The sequence below is a fragment of the Heptranchias perlo genome, chromosome 6 (genome assembly GCF_035084215.1).
Source record: "Heptranchias perlo isolate sHepPer1 chromosome 6, sHepPer1.hap1, whole genome shotgun sequence".
Classification (NCBI taxonomy): Eukaryota; Metazoa; Chordata; class Chondrichthyes; order Hexanchiformes; family Hexanchidae; genus Heptranchias; species Heptranchias perlo.
In genome coordinates, this window is record NC_090330.1 from 108,724,180 (window position 1) to 108,745,400 (window position 21,221).

General features: G+C 43.2%; 1 protein-coding gene across 1 annotated transcript in view; it reads left to right on the forward strand.

The window, feature by feature from the left end:
* Nucleotides 1-21,221, forward strand: part of pcca (propionyl-CoA carboxylase subunit alpha) — a 313,585-nt gene that overhangs the window by 24,153 nt on the left and 268,211 nt on the right. Inside the window, exon 4 of the mRNA XM_067986601.1 lies at nt 5,916-5,984. Within this exon, the coding sequence (XP_067842702.1) occupies nt 5,916-5,984 (69 nt within the window). The remainder of the gene's footprint in view (nt 1-5,915; nt 5,985-21,221) is intronic.

A 21,221-nucleotide genomic window follows, 5' to 3' on the forward strand; every position in this document is an offset into this window, starting at 1 on the left:
TGTCTTGAGAGTACAGTGCCTCTTTAAGTGCCTCATTTTGCCCCTAAGTAGCCTTTAGCCTTTGGGCGATCAGATTAATTCTTTGGCTCTTGGTGCTCCCAGTGCTCGTTTTCTTGAACAGCAGCACAGCCTGGATATTAGGCAGCACCCCGCTCTGAGCGATGGTCACCCCCAGGTCCCAGCAGCTTGTTGAGTTCCTCGTTGTTGCGGACGGCCAGCTGCAGGTGTCTGGGGATGATGCAGGTCGTCTTGTTGTCGTGGGCTGCATTGCTGCCCAGCTGGAGGATTTCAGCGATCAGATACCCGAGCACAGCAACCAGATAGACCGGGGCTCCGGCACACACACGCTGGGCATAGTTTCCCTTTCACAGGAGCCTGTGAACACGGCCCAAAGGGAACTGCAGTCTGGCCTGGGATGAGCGAGACTTGGCCTTAGCCTGAGTTTTACTGCCGGTTCTTCCTCTTCCAGACATTTCCACAATCTCACTTGCATGTCTGGGCAATAAACTCTCCAACGAGAGAGTGGATGACAAGAATGATGATAGTTACACGGAAAGAGAAAGAGATATCTTTTCCTCTTGGAGCAATGCTATGGGAGAGAGATGACTAATATTACTGAAACTTTAAAGTGTCAATTTAAGCTACGTGGTAAATTTTCAAAATTAACATGTTATTTAAATTGTATTTAAACTGCAATAAAGTAGGAAGATGACCCTATTTTCATCACTGAGTTATAATTAATATAAAGGAACAAATTAATTTTTCCTTCTGCAACAGAGCTGGGTCCAATGTCCTCGCGGGGAGGGTCGCTAGTGCAGTGGGTGAGGGTTTAAACTAATTTGGCAGGGGGATGGGCACCAGGATGTAGCATTGGAAAGAAGAAACAAGGTGCATAAAGGATTGCGAGAGACAGATAGCACTAGAGTAAGAAATAGCACGGTATTAGGTGGGATCAGACTAAGAGAGAATACAAGAAGGTCCAAGATAAGTTTACAGTGCATGTGTATAAACGCACATGCAAGGTTGTTGAGCTGCAGGTGCGATTAGCCACGTGGGAATATGATGTCATGGTGATAACTGAGATCCGGCTCAAAAAAGGGCAGGATTGGGTACTAAATATTCCTGGATGCAAAGTGTTCAGGAAAGATAGGGAAGGAAAGAAAGGAGTAGTGGGTGGGTGGCAGTATTGATTAAGGAGAATATTGCAGTGCTGGAGAGAGAGGATGTCCTGGAGGGGTCAAGGACAGAATCTATTTGGTGAGAGTTAAGAAACAATAGAGGTACCATTACACTACTGGGTGTATTCTATAGGCCGCCAACTAGTGGGAAGAAGATAGAGGAGCAAATTTGCAGGGAAATTACAGAGATGCGCAAGAGCCATAGAGTAGTGATAATGAGGGACTTCAACTATCCTAATATAGACTGGGATAGTAATAGTGTAAAGGGCAAAGAGGGGGAGGAATTTTTGAAGTGTGTTCAGGGGAACTTTCTTGACCAGTAGTCCCAACACAGACTCCTGGGGAACACCACTGTACACCTCCCCCCAGTCTGAAAAACAACCATTCACCACTACTCTGTTTCCTGTCACATAGCCAATTTCGTATCCACGCTGCCAGTGCCCCTTTTATTCCAGGAACTTTCTTGACCAGTAGTCCCAACACAGACTCCTGGGGAACACCACTGTATACCTCCGGCCCAAAGAGGAAGGAGGCATTGCTGGACCTGGTTCTGGGGAATGAGGTGGGCCAAGTGGACCAAGTATCAGTGGGGGAACATTTAGGGAACAGCAATCATAGTATCATAAAGTTAGATTATCTATGAAAAAGGACAAGGAGCAATCTGGAATAAAAACACTCAATTGGAGAAGGACCAATTTCAGTGGGATGAGAACGGATCTGGTCTGGGTAAATTGGAATCAAAAATTGGCAGGTAAAACTGTAATTCAACAATGGGCGGCCTTTAAAGAAGTGATGGTTCTGGTACAGTCTAGGTACATTCCCATGAGGTAGAAAGATAGGGCAACTAAAGCCAGAGCTCCCTGGATGACGAAAGAGATAGAGAGTAAGACGAAGCAGAAAAAAGGGGCCTATGACAGATGTCAGGTTGATAACAGTGAGAACCAGGCTGAATATAGAAAGTTTAGAGGGGAAGTGAAAAAGGAACTAAGAGGGGCAAAGAGAGAGTATGAGAATAGACTGGCGGCTAATATAAAAGGGAATCCAAAAGTCTTGTATAAGCACATAAACAGTAAACGGGTAGTAAGAGGAGGGGTTGGACTGATTAGGGACCAAAAAGGAGATCTACGCATGGAGGCAGGGGGCATGGCGGAGGTACTAAATGAGTACTTTGCATCTGTCTTTGCCAAGGAAGAAGATGCTGCCAAAGTCACAGTAAAAAAAAGAGGTAGTTCTGATACTGGATGGGCTAAAAATTGATGAAGAGGAGGTATTAGAAAGGCTAGCTGTACTTAGAGTAGATAAGTCACCCAGTCCATATGGGATGCATCCTAGGTTGCTGAGGGAAGTAAGGGTGGAAATTGCGGAGGCACTGGCCATAATCTTCCGATCGTCCTGAGATACGGGGGTGGTGCCAGAGGACTGGAGAATTGCAAATGTTACACCCTTGTTCAAAAAAGGGTGTAAGGCTAAACCCAGCAAGTACGGGCCAGTCAGTTTAACCTCGGTGGTGGGGAAACTTTTAGAAATGATAATCCAGGACAAAGTTAATAGTCACTTGGACAAGTATGGATTAATTGAGGAAAGCCAGCATGGATTTGTTAAAGGCAAATCGTAACTAACTTGATTGAGTTTTTTGATGAGTTAACAGTTGATGAGGGCAATGCAGTTGACGTGTATATGGACTTCCAAAAGTCATTTGATAAAGTGTTGCATTATAGGCTTGTCATCAAAGTTGAAGTCCATGGAATAAAAGGGGCACTGGCAGCATGGATACGAAATTGGCTAAGTGACAGGAAACAGAGTAGTGGTGAATGGTTGTTTTTCAGACTGGGGGGAGGTGTACAGTGGTGTTCCCCAGGAGTGTGTGTTGGGACTACTGCTTTTCTTGATGTATATTAATGACGTGGACTTGGGTGTACAGGGCACAATTTCAAAATTTGCAGATGACACAAAACTTGGCATGGTAGTGAACAGTGAGGAGGATAGTGATAGACTTCAAGAGGATATAAACAGGCTGGTGGAATGGGTGGACACATGGCAGATGAAATTTAACGCATAAAGTGCGAAGTGATACATTTTGGTAGGAAGAACGAGGAGAGGCAATATAAAGGGCGCAATTCTAAAAGGGGTGCAGGAACAGAGAGACCTGGGTGTATGTGTGCACAAATCTTTGAAAGTGACAGGGCAGGTTGTGAAAGTGGTTAAAAAAGCATACGGGATCCTGGGCTTTATAAATAGAGGCATTAGAGTTCAAAAGAAAGGAAGTTATGACGAACCTTTATAAAACACTGGTTCGGCCACAACTGGAGTATTGTGTCCAGTTCGGGGCACCGCACTTTCGGAAGGATGTGAAGGCCTTGGAGAGGGTGCAGAAGAGATTTACTAGAATGATTCTATGGATGAAGGACTTCAGCTACGTGGATAGACTGGAGAAGCTGGGATTGTTCTCCTTAGAGCAGAGAAGGTTGAGAGGAGATTTGATAGAAGTGTTCAAAATCATTTAGATAAAATAAATAGACAGAGTAGATAGAGAGAAACTGTTCTCATTGATGGAAGGGTCAAGAACCAGAGGACATAGATTTAAGATGATTGGCAAAAGAACCAAAGGCGATATGAGGAAAAACCTTTTTGCACAGTGAGTGGTTATGACCTGGAATGCACTGCCCGAGGGGGTGGTGGAGGCAGATTCAATTGTGGCTTTCAAAGGGGAACTGGATCAGTATTTGAAGGGGGAAAAAATTGCAGCGCTACTGGGCTAGGACGGGGGAGTGGGACCAGTTGGATTGCTACTTCAGAGAGCCGACGTGGACTTTATGGTCCGAATGGCCTCCTTCCGTGCTGTAACCATTCTATGATTTTTATTCATTGTTTTAAAAAAAACTGAATGATTTTGCAGCAAGTTGTTATGATCTGGAATGTGCTGCCTGAAAGGGCAGTGGAAGCGGATTCAATAATAACTTTCAAAAGGAAATTGGATAAATATTTTAAAAGGAAAAATTTGCAGGGCTACGGGAAAGAGCAGGGGAGTGGGACTCTTTCAAAGAGCAAGTGTGATGGGCTGAATGACGACCTTCTGTGCTGTATGATTCAAATACAAGGTTTTGCCCTTTTGTATGCTTTCTCCCCCTCCTTAATTTTCTCCCCTTCTGTCGTGAAGTTATTAACTAATGGTGGCATAAAGACGTGCGTGGGTTGGCAGCCAGCAACGTGGAGATGAATCCTGCACCCATCACTGCTTTGACAATGGGCATTGGTGGTCGACTATGCTATGTTACGACATCTTTAATACTTTTCCTCTTATCTGATTATGGAATGTCATCCACAGTAGTGAATGTTGTCATCCAATTGTTTTGGAGTTGAGAGAGGCCATCATGTGGAAATAAAGGAAGGAAGAAAGTGTGAAATACAGTGAAACCGCTATAAACGGACACCTGCCAAAAAAAAAAGGACACTTATTAAGAGACCCAAATAACTTACTTGGTAAAATATACAAGAGGCACCCAGAAACCATGGACACTTCGTAAATTACGAACTACGGACAGTCTTCAATGCACCAGGCTCTTCTACAATTTAAAACATGGGACACACAGGTCAGCGCGAGGCGGCAGCGGGTTTTGTGAAAGAAAACGGCTTTTTTGGAACGGGAGCTCTTCACCCAGCATCCATAGCGGGATCGAGCCGAGCGAGCATTCGATCCCAGAGAAACCACTCAATCCCCGGGATCGAGCCGAGCGAGCACTCGATCCCAGAGAAACCGCTCTATCTCCGGGATCGAGCCGAGCGAGCATTCAATCCCAGAGAAACCGCTCTGTCCCCGGGATCGAGCCGAGCGAGCATTCAATCCCAGAGAAACCACTCAATCCCCGGGATCGAGCCGAGCGAGCATTCGATCCCAGAGAAACCACTCAATCCCCGGGATCGAGCCGAGCGAGCATTCGATCCTAGAGAAACGCTCTGTCCCCGGGATCGAGCCGAGCGAGCATTCGATCCCAGAGAAACCACTCAATCCCCGGGATCGAGCCGAGCGAGCATTCAATCCCAGAGAAACCGCTCTATCCCCGGGATCGAGCCGAGCGAGCATTCGATCCCAGAGAAACCGCTCTATCCCCGGGATCGAGCCGAGCGAGCATTCGATCCCAGAGAAACCGCTCTGTCCCCGGGATCGAGCCGAGCGAGCATTCAATCCCAGAGAAACCGCTCTATCCCCGGGATCGAGCCGAGCGAGCATTCGATCCCAGAGAAACCGCTCTATCCCCGGGATCGAATGCTCGCTCGGCTCGATCCCGGGGATAGGACGGTTTCTCTGGGATCGAATGCTCGCTCGGCTCGATCCCGGGGATAGGACGGTTTCTCTGGGATCGAATGCTCGCTCGGCTTGATCCCGGGGATAGAGCGTTTCTCTGGGATCGAATGCTCGCTTGGCTCGATCCCGGGGATAGGACGGTTTCTCTGGGATTGAATACTCGCTCGGCTCGATCCCAGGGATAGAGCGGTTTCTCTGCCGCTATGGATGCGGGATAAAAAATTCCTCATTCTACTGAATTTTTTTTTCTGCGTTACGTACAATGACCATTTTGAAAATATGGACACCTGCAAAAGAAGGACAGCTGATACCAGTCCCTCAGATGTCCGTAATTTACAGGTTTCACAATAGAATTAAACAGCTTTGCAATGTTCTGTTGAAAAGTCATCAACAAATAAGTGAGCAACTTAGTAATATTTGTGTTATTTCTATAGATCATTAAGACTTGCAAGAAGATGGGCATAAAAACAGTTGCAATTCACAGTGATGTGGACTCCAATGCTGTAAGTAACTTAATTATTGCTCTACAACTTTTTCCTCTTTATATTTTGCATGTTAGATTTATAAATGGGGTGTGATATTTTTTAACGTACTGCACAATTAATTTTGCATAAATTATCTTTTAATTAGAAGAAGCAATTCTAAACAATGTCCTGTTTGGTTGAAAATCATATTTGTAACTAGATACCGCTTAACAGAAAGCTAGAAACTGTTTGTGACTTGTGACTTTGTTATATACTAGAAAGCCTGTTTTAACAAGAATCAGTATAGCTTTCACAAATATTGCAACTGATATTTCCTTAGTTTGTTTCATGAGCAGAAAGATGTTTGAGTGCTTTGCAGTGTGAAGGACAAAAACTGAATGTGGGTCATTAGGGAGAGAGAAAAAAAGAAAGAAAGACATGCATTTAAAAAGCACCTTTCATGATCTCAAAGTGCTTTACAGCTAATGAAGTACTTTTGAAGTGTAGTCATTGTTGTAATGTAGGAAACACGACAGCCAATTTGTGCTTAGCAAGGTCCAACAAACAACAACGTGATAATGACCAGATAATCTGTCTTTAGGTGTTGGTTGAGTGACAAATATTGGCCAGGACACTGGGGAGAGCTCCCCTGCTCTCCTTCAAAATGGTGCTGTGGGATTTTTTACATCCACCTGAGAGGGCAGACAGGGCCTCGGTTTAACGTCTCATCCAAAAGATGGCTTCTCCGACAGTGCAGCACTCCCTCAACACTCCACTGGGTGTGTCAGCCTAGATTTTGTGCTCAAGTCCCTACAGTGGGACTTGAACCAGAGGCGAGAGTGCTACCACTGAGCCACAAGGGGAAACAGGTTGGCGGCATTTGTTGGGGGGGAGGGGGAGGGTAAAAGCATGGGTTTAAAAAGCCTTTGGAAACCAGGGAGGGCGATGGCAACTTGGAGTTATATGGGGAGAGGGGTCCACAATGAGTAAGAGTGGCTAAGATGTTGGCATGGCAAGAATGGGGGTATAGGAATAAACTACTGTAAGAGGAGTTGAGACTGTCAGGCTGAAGTAGGCCAGGATAAAGTTGATGAGTCAGTAGAGCTTGGCAAATGCAGGTGAAGACATAGGCCCTAGTGTTGTGAATTAGCTGTAGTTTGTGGAGGATGGAGGCGGAGAGGCTGGCATGGCGAGCATTGGGGAAGTTGAGGCTCGAAGTAATAAATGTGTGGATAGGGCTTTATGGCAGAAATGGGGCAGAGGCAGATGATGTTTTGGAGGTGGGAGGGAATGAATTCACTGGCTACCATGGTAAAAGAAACCCAACAATTCTGCAATTATTGTTAAGGTGTTAATTAAGTTACGTATCAAAGGAAAACTAAGCATTTTGATACTCCTGCCACTAGTGGCACGCTATAATCTAAACAAGCTAAGCTCCAATGGCACCCAAGACCCAACTTTTCATGAGTCATGACGGCAGAGACGATTGTGTGGCAAATGCACGGCTCTTTCTATTGGCAACCCAACTTAGGGTTGCCAAACATCCAGGATTGCGTTGAGGTCTCCAAGAATTAAAGATTAACCTCCAGGACACTGCTGCGAGCAAAACTCAAGAGAAAAATCATGGGGGCATAAAAGAAAATTTTTAATTTATGCTTTTGTTGATTAGTTATAAAATTATTGGAGATTTGGGGGAAATAAAGGTTCTTTGACCGACAGTCAAGATTCATCCAACCAGGTAACAAAGAGTCTGTTTGCTCTCCAATTGGCGTGGGAAGGCGGTGCACCGCGAGGACAGACATGTCGAGCGCGGGGAAGGGGAAGTTGGAGGTCATGAGGGAGGTCCCGGAATATGTCCAAGCAGAATTGGCAACCGTAGGGGCCTTTAGCATGCAGTCATTTTAAAAGTGGGTGAGCAGTGCATGGAGGACTGTAGGTACCCTCCTGAGTCTCACTGTCTGAGCAGAATTAAAAAAAAAGGTTTTTTAAACTACACTGAAAAGCAAAAGTTATGAAAGTAACTGCAGGTTTGCAGCTGCCGTTTCCCATAGCACAGTCTTGTGCAGCTAGATCAAAATAAATCTACAGAATTACAGGAGCGCCTGTGTTGTTTTTTAAACCAAGTCTTTCTCACTCTCCTAGTCTTCCTGAGGCTAGTTAAACGGCTTGAAATTTAGTAATGATATCACCACCATGACACTGTTACTCTCTTAGACTTGAGTACAAAATCTAGGCTGCCACTCCAGTGCTGTACTGAAGGAGTGCTGCACTATCAGAGGTGCCGTCTGTTGAATGAGACGTTAAACCAAGGCCCCGTCTCCCCTCTCAGATGGATGTAAACGGCACGATTTCAAAGACGATCGGAGGAGTTCTCCACTGTGTCCTGGCAAATATTTATCCCTCAACCAACATCATTAAAAACAGATGATCTGGTCATTATCACATTGCCGTTTGTGGGACCTTGTCGTGCACAAATTGGCTGCCGCGTTTCCTACATTACAACAGTGCCTACACTTAAAAAAAACATAATTTATTTGCTGTAAACGCTTTGGGACATCCTGAGGGTGTGAAAGATGCTCTATGAATGCAAATCTTTCTTTTTCTCTATTAATGTTGTGACGTCAAGGCTTCGTGCATAATGTTATGGCCAGTGTAAGCATGCACAGAATGGCATTGCCTGCACAGTGCAGTTAGTATACAGGAAGACTGGCTGCATGTTACAAAGGTAAGTGTGAGGGCCATCTCTTTCTTCCTAAATTTGGACTGCGATATAAAAGCAACTTCCTGAAAGGTCTAAAGTTAATGGATTCATGAATTGACAGTGACACAAATGCCCCTATTTGTTTGTTGTACTCAGGAGGGGGATACTCCATATTCTTTTTATATGATAATGTAATCAGAGACCAGTTCATTATGTTGTTCAAGACATTATTGAGATTTCACCAAGATGTGAAAATATTGAGATGTCTATCCATCTTGAATTTAAGTAAATGGGTACAAGTTGAGTTTTTAACAACTTTTAGTATACATTATAGTCAGGACATGTTGTGCATTTTTTTGTTAACTTCCAGTAAACAATTTTTAAAATTACATAAACAATTAACCTGTTGTCACCAACAGGTATGGTGAGTCCACTACTTGCTGTGCCAGGGTTAAATTTTTATTTTAGTGCCTTGATTTTCTCCAGAGACCAAATGCTGTGTTCTGAACTCCAGATAACACATGAACACAGACTGATTAGTGGAGCTGTCCAGCTGACAGGATCTGCTAAAATGAGTGCAGCTCTACATTGAAACCTCTGCTTTCTGGCTGTGTACATATGGAAGTTCACTTGTATTATATATTGAAGCAAGTTTGTATGGGATGGCAAGTGGTTGTAATGAGGCAGCTGCAAGAGGGTAGAATAGGAGGGGGAAGGGTGTCAGTTGGCTTGGAACTAAATGGTGTCTGCTGTCAGGTTGCATTGGACAGATTGGAGAAGCTGGGGTTGTTCTCCTTGGAACAGAGAAGGTTGAGAGGAGATTTGATAGAGGTATTCAGAATCATGAAGGGTCCAGACAGAATAGATAGAGAGAAACTGTTCCCATTGGCGGAAGGGTCAAGAACCAGAGGACATAGATTTAAGGTGATTGGCAAAAGAACCAAAGGTAACGTGTGGAAAAACTTTTTCACACAGCGAGTGGTTATGATCTGGAATGCACTGCCCGAGGGGGTGGTGGAGACAGATTCAGTCGTGGCTTTCAAACGGGAACTGGATAAGTACTTGAAAGGAGGACATTTGCAGGCCTATGGGGATAGGGCGGGGGAGTGGGACTAGCTGGATTGCTCTTTCAGAGAGCCAGCATTGACTTGATGGGCCGAATGACCTCCTGTGCTGTAACCATTCTATGATCCCATTCTGTGATTGCTGTTTATCCTAAACATTGCTGTTATTAGTACAGCACCTAACCTGGATCTGGGATACACTAGAACTAATTCAGAGTGGACAACTTGACTGAAATTTACTACATTTTTGAGGTCAAGAGTTTGTTTGAGTTCCACGTGACCTCTGAATTGTGGCATAATGTTCCTATAAAGTAGTGTGTTTGCAATTTCCATGACAATGGTAAAAAAAATTCTCATTAATAGGCAAGTCCAATTGGAGTATTATCCATATAGAAAAAAAATCCTCAGTTTCAAGATATTAATCTCATGAGAGCAAGAAGCTTTTTATTGAACCAAATTCTTGTTTTGGTTTTCATCTTTAGTTCCCTGTCCTGGTAGCTGTGTGCTCCTTTGTTGTGTAGTCTCTGCCTTTTAATCATTTAATAGTAACTCATATTCCCATGATCCTCGAATCGGAGCAGACGCTTCATTGGTAGTCTGATAGATTCTATACCCAGAAAGTTAGAAGCTAGCTAAAAATGTTTAGCTCAGTTCGTATAATAAACTGGATTCCAGTTGTGATCATTGGCCACCATCTTCAGATTTTACTTTTTGTTTTACCTATTTTAAATACACCAATAGGAGTGACTTGGGGTTGCTTTTTGAGGGAGAGAGTTCCAGATTTCCACTCCCCTTTGTGTGAAGAAGTGTTTCCTGACATCACCCCTGAACGGCCTCGCTCTAATTTTAAGGTTATGCCCCCTTTTTCTGGATTCCTCCCACCAGAGGAAATAGTTTCTCTCTATCTACCCTATCCAATCCTTTAATCATCTCAAACACCTCAATTAGATCACCCCTTAATCTTCTATACTTAAGGGAGAGTACATGTAGTCTATGCAACCTGACCTCATAATTTAACCCTTTTAACCCCAGTAATATTCTGGTGAATCTGTGCTGCCACCCCTCGAAGGCCATTATATCCTTCCTGAGGTGTGGTGCCCAGAACTGAATGCAGTACACCCGATGCAGTCTAACCAGAGCTTTATACAACTGCAGCACAGCTTCCACCCCTTTGTATTCCAGCCCTTGACATTCCATCAGCCTTTTTGATTAGTTTTTGTACCTGTCCACTAGCTTTTAGTGATTTCTGTACATGGACCCCTAAATCTCTCTGCTGCTCCACAGTTCCTAGCTTCTCACCATTTAAAAAGTACTCTGATCTATCTTTCCTCGGTCCAAAGTTTTGCTTTTTGGCTGCTATGATTTTCTTTTCTCCTTCCAAGTGAAACTTCCCTGTAATATAAAAAGGGAAGTTTTATTGAGATATCAAAGTCTGAAGGTCTGATAAACAAATAATTTCATTCTAGGTCCTCGCCAAGGCTTCATTGTACCTCTAAAGGTAGCAACAATCTTCACGTAGAAAAAAAAAATCACTATTTTAGGATATTTCTATCAGATGGAGAAATAGACCTCATCACGGTGATATAAATTATATGCACAGGTTTCCACATGGTGAGTGGATGATACGTTCCTGCTAAATTTCGCATCATATGAAAATTGGACTGTATTATCCATCATCTTGATGTTCACGGAGTGGTAAAAGTTGGAAGCCAAGAACTGTTATGGTTTTGCAATGCAATAATGTTTTGGAAGCTTCAGTTACTATGAATTTCAATCTGGACGCGTTAACAGAAGAGAGTAAGGGGGTGCGATTTTGCTTCATTAGCACACAGGATACATTGGCCGAACAATTTCAATTGTAGGAATAGCTGAACCGTTAGCAGGAAGGATATAGTATCTGTAGATTTCCTTTATGCCTAATATTCCACAAAATTCAGGTGCACAGCCCTTTGTTGTGTTTCGTTCTATTTTTACTTTCGAAAAGGAAAAAAATGGGTTATGTAAAAATGAGTATTTTTGTATTGTTTCACTATTTTTTGAAAAAGGCTGAATTTGAAAAAGCAGGATAAAATGACACTCAACCACATTGATTACTATGCATTGTACAAAAAACATACTTTCTCATTAAAAACATTTAAGAAATGTGTTTGCTCAAGAAGGTAAACTTAAAATTATGGGATGCCACAAAGAGCTGGCTCCATTTAGTCCAGAGAGAGATTAAAATACCTGTTCAATATTACTTCTCAAATGTTGTACAAATCATCAGTATTTTTGATTTTAAGTCATTTACCTCTAGAAATAAAGAATTCAAAGCCAGTTGTTGTGGCATTTTTGCTATCATAGGAAGAGGAGTAGGCCATTCATCCCCTCAAGCCTGCCCCTCCATTCAATTAGATCATGGCTTATCTGTACCTCCGATCCAACACCCTAACGTTGTGGGATTTGTCTCCTTCCAAGTATACAAGACTTTTCCACCCAACAGGTAGAATTAAGCTAATTTTCCACTTGGGTCTCAAAGCATGCATAAAAGTTTATATTTTTAATTTTTTTTTCCTGGTCTTTGCTGGATTTCGTGACCCCATCTAGGGTGGAAGTGAGAGATCTAAAGTTGGCTTTAGTATCCCTCGAACAGGGTGGGAGAAAAAAAATCATCTTGGATTCCCTTTCCTGATCTTTATGTGGTGATTGTGGCTGGAAAATGTATGTGTGTGTGCACATTGGCTGAAGACAGGATCAGCTGTTGACAATCCCAAGTGGAAGAATAGCCTGCTGACATTTAGTGTCTGAAATCACCAGCGAAGATTGGCCATTTGGGGTGAGATAACGAGAGAGCTGCTAGTCCATGTACAACTGCACTGCGGCGTGAATCAACACCTTTTTGCGTGAGAGTAAATAGTGTTAATTCAGAAAATCTGAACCCCCAACAGCAATTTACTACCTGCAAGAATGAGACTGAACAGTTTAAATTGTTCCCTTTCTGGGCCAGAGAGATTGATTGGCATTGCATTAACAAATATCACGATGTTAAAAGGGTACCTACGCTGTTCGGTCCCAGCTCGAACCTTCTGCGGTGAGTTTAATGGGCAATTGATGTGCAAGTCCAGCAAGTTCTTAAAAATAACGGGGACGTTGAGGGCGAACAGCCGATTGTGAGAGGCAAACGGCCGATTGGCGTAAATCGACCAGCAAGTTCTGGAGATTCTCTTCTTCCCCTCAACTCGCTGGCCGATTTGCGCATTAATAACAGTGTGTGTTGTTAACATGTCATTATTTTTCCACCAAGATTTGGGCCAGTGTTTCTCCTCCCTCCACACCCACCCCATAAGATTTTATGTCTGTAATTCCAGTTCATACATTGTTGCTGTCAGTGTAGTTTTGAGCTTTGGTGTGGAATGTATATCACCTTTTTAAAAAAAATACAAGAAAATATGTAGTCTTGGCCATGTGATAGGAAAGGACCATTATGCTGAAAAATGATGCATTGTGTTTCACTGATATACTTGCTATCCTTTGTTATAATAAACTAGCTGACATACTGTGATGAAGTAATTTAATAGTGGTTTCTAATCTATCATACAGATGCTTTCAGTTCAAAATCAGGATGCTGATCCAAAGCAGTGGTAAAATGTGCAGAGAACCTACTGGGCTACTAACTGCAGGAATAATTTAGAAAACTGAAGTAAATCAAAATAATTTTTTAAAAAAGCAATTAAAACAAGAGTTGTGTATGTGGTTACTTGGACATAATGTCATGGAGTGAACTTCATCATAGTTAGTTTTACAACCATGTTGGAAATGTAATATTAAAATGATTCACAGTAAGTTGTGTTTGGAACCAAAAGCAATTTATTTGTATTATAAAGTGATCTATGTTCTCAGACCAAAATAAAATCAGAAAGAAAAGGGTAGGTAATAACAGAGTGTTACACGTAGGTAATATGAAAAATCATCAGTTTGATTATTTTCAGTAACCACCGTCTGTTAAGTTAACCATGCTGATTTGCTGAAATATTTGGTAGGAAAATCTACTACCAATTGGGATTGAGGAAGTCACACAACCCAATTTAATCAAATCATTTCCTCTTTAAGTATTTATCCAATTCTCTTTTGAAAGTTACTATTGATCCTGCTTCCACCACCCTTTCAGGCAGTCATGATGTGGAGATGCCGGTGATGGACTGGGGTTGACAATTGTAAACAATTTTACAACACCAAGTTATAGTCCAGCAATTTTATTTTAAATTCACAAGCTTTCGGAGATTTTCTCCTTCCTCAGGCAAACCTTTCAGGCAGTGCATTCCAGATCAAAGCAACTCGCTGTGTCATAATTTTGAACACCTCTATTAAATCTCCCCTTATCCTTCTCTGCTCGACGGAGAACAATCCCAGCTACTCCAGTCCCTCCACATAACTGAAGTCCCTCCCTCCTCTATTTTAAGTAGGACCTTTTACATACCTGTGTACAAGACCCAGGACTGATCTTTAAAGTTCTATGGTGTACTAGAGTGGTGTGAATTTTTTTCAGATTTTTCACAGCCTTTGAGAACAGTTTACAGTATGTTGAATTTTCTGAAACTACCACTGGAGACTCAGTCTGGCAGCAAAATGGGCTGGTACTGATTTATCTGCTAATTTTAATTGACTGTACCTGTTGAGTTAACATTGGCTGCTGCAGTAACTGTCTTCAATATTATTAGTGGTATTAAAGTACTAATCTGGGATAAAGATACATTTTCTAATGCAGAACTTAAATGTGCCAAGACTGATTTTTGAGAGCCAAATCCTATTTAAGTGAATCATTTTTGATATGAGGATTAAGGCAAATTGACAAGTTAAAATTAAGTGTCTGCTATAATTAAATTCTTAGAAGATTTAACTGATTTATCAAAAAAAATTAACGAAGTATAAGAAAGAAAGACAGAAATAATAGAAGTAAAAACTGTCATACCCAATCCTACAGTCATCCTTTCAGGATTCTTTTTACAATGTCCAAAAGAATGTTTCCAACCTTTCCAGAGGGTCATATGGTGGAACAGATGCATATTTTACTGCATGTGTCAACCATCAGACTGAAGCCAACACAGGCATTGATCCTCCTCCATCTCCTTTTGTTCTTGGCTGTGGCTCAGTGAATATCACTTTTGCCTCTGAGTCAGAAGGTTGTGGGTTCAAGTTCCACTCCAGAGACTTGAGCACATAATCTAGGCTGACACTCCCAGTGCAATACTGAGGGAGTGCTGCCCTTCCGGAGGTGCCGTCTTTCAAATGAGGCACCGTCTGTCCTCTCGGGTGAATGTAAAAGATCCCATGGCACTGTTTCGAAGAAGAGCAGCGGAGTTCTCCCCGCCGTCCTGGCCAATATTTATCCCTCAATCAATCAGTAAAACAGATTATCTGGTCATTTATCTCATTGCTGTTTGTGGGACCTTACTGTGCTCAAATTGGCTGCTGCGTTTCCTACATCCTCAGGGCAGTGTCCTAGGCCCAACTATCTTCAGACGCTTCATTAATGACCTTCCATCTATCATAAGTTCGGAAGTGGGGATGTTCGCTGATGATTGCACAGTGTTCAGCTCCATTTGCAACGCCCACAGATAATGAAGCAGTCCATGCCCGCATGCAGCAAGATCTGGATAACATCCAGGCTTGGGCTGATAAGTGGCAAGTAACATTCACACTACTCAAGTGCCAGGCAATGACCATCTCCGAAAAGAGAGAGTTGAACCACCCCCCTTGACATTCAACGGCATTACCATCGCCGAATCCCCCACCATCAACATCCTGGGGGTCACCATTGACCAGAAACTAAACTGGACCAGCCACATAAATACTGTGGCTACAAGAGCAGGTCAGAGACTGGGTACGCTGCGGCGAGTGACTCACCTCCTGACTCCCCACAGCCTTTCCACCATCTACAAGGCACAAGTCGTAGAAAGGTTACAGCATGGAAGGAGGCCGTTCGGCCCATTGAATCCGTGCCGGCTCTCTGCAAGAGCAATCCAGCTAGTCCCACTCCCCCGCCCTTTCTCCGTAGCCCTGCAAATTTTTTCCCTTCAAGTACTTATCCAATTCCATTTTGAAGGCCATGATTGAATCTGCCTCCAACACCCCCCCTATCAGTGCATTCCAGATCCTAACCACTCGCTGTGTAAAAAAGTTTTTCCTCATGTCGCCTTTGGTGCTTTTGCCAATCACCTTAAATCTATGTCCTCTGGTTCTTAACCCTTCCGCCAATGGGAACAGTTTCTCTCTATCTACTCTGTCTAGTCCCTTCATGATTTTGAATACCTCTATCAAATCTCCTCAACCTTCTCTGCTCTAAGGAGAACAACCCCAGCTTCTCCAGTCTATCCACATAACTGAAGTCCTTCATCCCTGGAACCATTGTAGTAAATCTCTTCAGCACCCTTGCTAAGGCCTTCACAGCCTTCCTAAAGTGCGCTGCCCAGAATTGGACACAATACTCCAGTTGTGGCTGAACCAGTGTTTTATAAAGGTTCATCATAACTTCCTTGCTTTTGTACTCTATGCCTCTCTTTATAAAGTCCGGGACCTCGTATGCTTTTTTAATCGCTTTCTCAACCAGCCTTGCCACCTTTAACGATTGATGCATATATACCCCATATCTCTCTGATCTTGCATCCCTTTTAGACTTGTGCCCTTTAGTTTATAATTCCTCTCCTCGTTCTTCCTACCAAAATGTATCACTTCACACTTCTCAGCGTTAAATTTCATCTGCCATGTGTCTGCCCATTTCACCAGCCAGTCTATCACTATCCTCCTCACTGTTCACTAAACTTCCAGGTTTTGTGTCATCTGCAAATTTGGAAATTGTGCCCTGTACACCCAAGTCCAAGTCATTAATATATATCAAGAAAAGCAGTGGTCCCAGCACTGACCCCTGGGGAACACCACTGTATATCTCCCTCCCGTCTGAAAAACAACCGTTCACCACTACTCTCCGTTTCCTGTCACTTAGCTAATTTTGTATCCATGCTGCCACTGCCCCTTTTATTCCATGGGCTTTAACTTTGATGATATGCCTATTATGTGGCACTTTATCAAATGACTTTTGGAAGTCCATATACTCTACATCAACCACATTGCCCTCATCAACACGCCCTCATCAAAAGACTCAATCAAGTTAATTAAACATGATTTGCCTGTAACAGATTCGTGCTTGCTTTCCTTAATTAATCCACACTTGTCCTAGAGATTAATCTTTAATTCCTGGAGACTCCAGGGCAATCCTGGTGGGTTGGCAACCCTACTGCATGGCCACACTGAGCTGCAGCCCAGTCTGATGTACTGGGACATTAACCTGGCCTGGCCGCATCCCTGGTGCAGGTCCACCTCCTGACAGGGCCTTGCATCAGGAAACAGGGGGAGGCCTGCAGCTTTGGGCCAAGTCACCTGCTATGGAACAGCAGCCAAAAGGCCCCAGGGACTGAAGATCTGGTGGGAGCTGAAAATAAATGATTCTCATGTTCCCCTGGGGTCCTATTCGGCTTGCTCCTGTTACCCTTTTGGGTCTTCTGTTCTGAGGAGAGTCTCGGCACTAGCCCCCAATAGTTTCTGGGAAACATCCCCAGTCCCTGGCCCTGAAAAAGGGGACTCATCTCCCCAAAAACAGATGGGAGTGGGACTCATCTCCCCAAAAACAGATGGGAGTGGGACTCATCTCCCCAAAAACAGATGGGAGTGGGACTCATCTCCCCAAAAACAGATGGGAGTGGGACTCATCTCCCCAAAAACAGATGGGAGTGGGACTCATCTCCCCAAAAACAGATGGGAGTGGGACTCATCTCCCCAAAAACAGATGGGAGTGGGACTCATCTCCCCAAAAACAGATGGGAGTGGGACTCATCTCCCCAAAAACAGATGGGAGTGGGACTCATCTCCCCAAAAACAGATGGGAGTGGGACTCATCTCCCCAAAAACAGATGGGAGTGGGACTCATCTCCCCAAAAAAGGGGGGTACAACTTCCAAAAAAAGGGGAACGCAGACACTTTCCCTCTCTTCTTAAACTATGAGGACAGGTTGCATAAACTTGGCTTGTATTCCCTTGAGTACAGAAGATTGAGGGGGTGATCTAATGGAGATGTTTAAAATGATAAAATTTGATAAGGTATATAAAGAGAAACCATTTCCTCTGGTGGGTGAATCCAGAACAAGAGGGCATAACCTTAAAATTAGAGCCAGGCCCTTCAGGGGTGGGATTTCTATACTAGAAACACCATCTGGGACGAGGAGGCTAGGTGAAGCCTATGGGCACAGCTCACACCGCACAGCATCTAGCACTTACCTAACATGGTCTTTGCTGAAGAGTTCAATGCTGGGCCCTCGCTCTGACTCAAGCCACTAACAATAGCACAGGTTGGACTGTTAAGTACCATGGTCACGTAATTTATCACTCTCACGTGGCTGGAGGTTAAATCTTTCTGTCCATGCTGTCTCTGTTTTATAGTGTTAGACAATTAACTCTGTGCCACAGTTGTTTCTCCTTCTCGTTACAAATTCTGTTGCCCTATCCAGAGGATCACACATAGTATTTTTAAGGCCAAGCTTCCTGGCACGTTGGTGTGCCTCAATGTGGCCTTTTCCATCACCCTGTTGCAGATTAAAGGGATAGTCGCTGGCCTGGTTTAATTTTTTTTTTGGGGGGGGTTGGCGGGGAAAGATAACAATGATGCTAGCTTTCCACAGAGGGAGGTAATTTCCCCTCTTTTCCCCTACACTTCCATTTCTCCCCTCACCTTCCCTCCTTTCCAGAGGTTATGATCAAGCTGGGGAGTGGTTCTCCATGTGCCAGGAGTCCTCCAGTACCTCATTCATTCTTCACGTGTGAGCCTACTCATTAAATGTTGGCAGGCTGTTTAGCTGGGTTTCATCGACAGACACAGTGCTGTGCTTACCTGCTGTCTACACGCTTGTGCACTTTCCAACAGGGATTACTATCAGAAGTGGAAATCCTGAGCCATGTTTTTTCTTGCCGTAGCCCAGAAACGCGGAGACTAAATGTGATACCTCGCTGCTGCACCTATTGAAAGCACCTAACTGTACTGACCAAGGAACAAACCGTAGGGTCCTTCTTGATGTGTCCTGATGGCTCAGCTTGATGCCACAAGGTGCATTTACCTATTGAGCCACAGCAGCGCAAGGAAATTCCTTTCGATTAAAGCTTTTGCTGCTTCTCAATAAGTCGTACTGCAAGAAAACTCTGAAGGCAGTTGTGACTGTCATGAAGAAAGAGATAACATTGGATCAGTGTGCAATTTGTAGTTTGATATGTCGCTATCCTAATTGCAGCCAACTTTGGATTATTTGAATCTCTATGGATATCCCTCCACACTGACATCTGTGTGAAGACCCAATGTGGTGCTGTGATTGCACCAAATTAATGTGCTCGTTAACATGCCCTCTATAATTCTGCATTGTTTCAAGCCACATTCCCGGTGGGATCATTACCTAGAAACACTAATTGGGCTTAATACTAGAACCAAATTAGTCCTTAGTGAGTCTTCAGTATTTGCTTGACTGAGAAATATGCAAGAAAAATTGGTTCTGTTATAGAGGATATATGGAGAAAAAAACTGAGTTCATTAAGGGCTATTTTTTGTCAAGATTTTGTGTTGGCTGGTAAAATACCTGAAACTTTAAAGATGTATAATTCTGTTCATAAGATTTGAGCCTCCGTGAAAAGGTTATATCCAAAACCGTTTTTATGATTACATAGATCCAGATCAGAGGGTTGTTTGTAATTTAGGGAAATCTTGATGAATTCAAGCATTATCAAAATGTACGCTCTGTTGCAGAGGTGGAAGGTACAGAATCTTCTGAAATTGGAGACGTGGCTGACTGTGTTGCTGAAAGGGAGAGAGATCAGGCATGCTCTTCAGATAGAAAAATGCAAAGGAAACTATATAAACTTAAAAATAACTAAGAGTAGTTTGTGTTCTATGAACTATCTGATCTCTGTTCATGAGTGAAGTACTTAATTTTTCATTGCACCGTAACTATCTGAAGAGCTTGTGTACAGTTACATGTTTTCTTAAATGTGTAATGGAAGGTTTTGTGGTTTGAACCTTCTGTAAATCCTCCTTTGTTTGAATGCCTCTGACCTAAAATTGGGAGGCTGTTCTCTCAGGCCGTTTTACACAATAAAAGCTACAGAAACAGATTGGGCCAACTGCAGCACAAGCCTCTCACGACAACCTTGTGAGAATCTTGCATGCTAACACAGATATTACCTGAATAGCCAAAATGTATCAGCAGTTCACTATAGACTCAGTTGATACAGGGCTGAGGAGAGCAGCCACAGAGTATTTCCCTGTGTAGATATGGATGCTAGGGAATTGAGGGCCCCCAGTGCATCTCCAAACTAAGCTTCTGGAACTACTGTTTTTGGGAGAAGGAAACTCTTTGAAGAAGTCAAAGCGGCCTGGAGAGCTTTAGTAAAGCAATAACAATGCTCAAAAACTGCTTCAGTTATGGGTCCTTAAATTACAGCCTCCGAGCTCCGACCTAGTCCGTGACTGTGGTGACCCAAGGTCAGTGCGGCCCCCCCCCAACACTAACAAGCCAACGGGTACGTTGATGTTGCAAATTAGAAAAAGACGATCAGCTTAAAATAAAAAGCCTCACCGCTCAATGGTTCATAGCGACAGTCTGCAATCCCTGTGAAAAAGCTGATTTTTCTTGTGAAACAAGATAAGTTGAATGTTGACTGACAGCTTAAAAAGATGATTGACAGATATGAACTACTGTAGGGTCCCAAATTTTAAGTGACGCTTGGGTAAGAGAGGGTTCTGCCCTATACTTGACAGAATCTTCAGAGTAGTGATTTTTCTTGGAAATAATTGGAGAATGAGCAAACCAGTGATTTATTGTACAAGGAAGTACAGAAAGTGTTGCTTTTGCAGGCTATGAAAAGATCAGCAAAACTCTGGATTCTACTCACATTTCTTTGTCATCCCAAAATGTATGGGAAAGTTCTGATCCATACGGGATCTAAATGTTGCAGGAAGATGGAGTAGGCCATTCAGCCCCTCTGCCATTCAATTAGATCACGGCTGATCTGTATCTTAACTCCATTTACCCGCCCTGGTTCCGTATCTCTTAATACCCTTACCTAACAAAAATCTATCAATCTCAGTTTTGAAATTTTCAATTGACCCCCAGCCTCAACGGCTTTTTGGGGGAGAGAGTTCCAGATTTCCACTCCCCTTTGTGTGAAGAAGTGCTTCCTGACATCACCCCTGAACGGCCTGGCTCTAATTTTAAGGTTATGTCCTCTTGTTCTGGACTCCCCCACCAGAGGAAATAGTTTCTCTCTATCTCCCCGATCATAGGCTTTCATGACTTAGAATAAAATGTTTTGTGCCTGTTGTTATATTTGGGGCTCTGTCTATATTGTAACCACCATGTCTGTTAATTTTCTTTTCCTTTTCCCTCATTGGGTAAATCTCTGTGGGTTTTGTCCTTTCTAATTGGTGAATAATGAAAGTAGA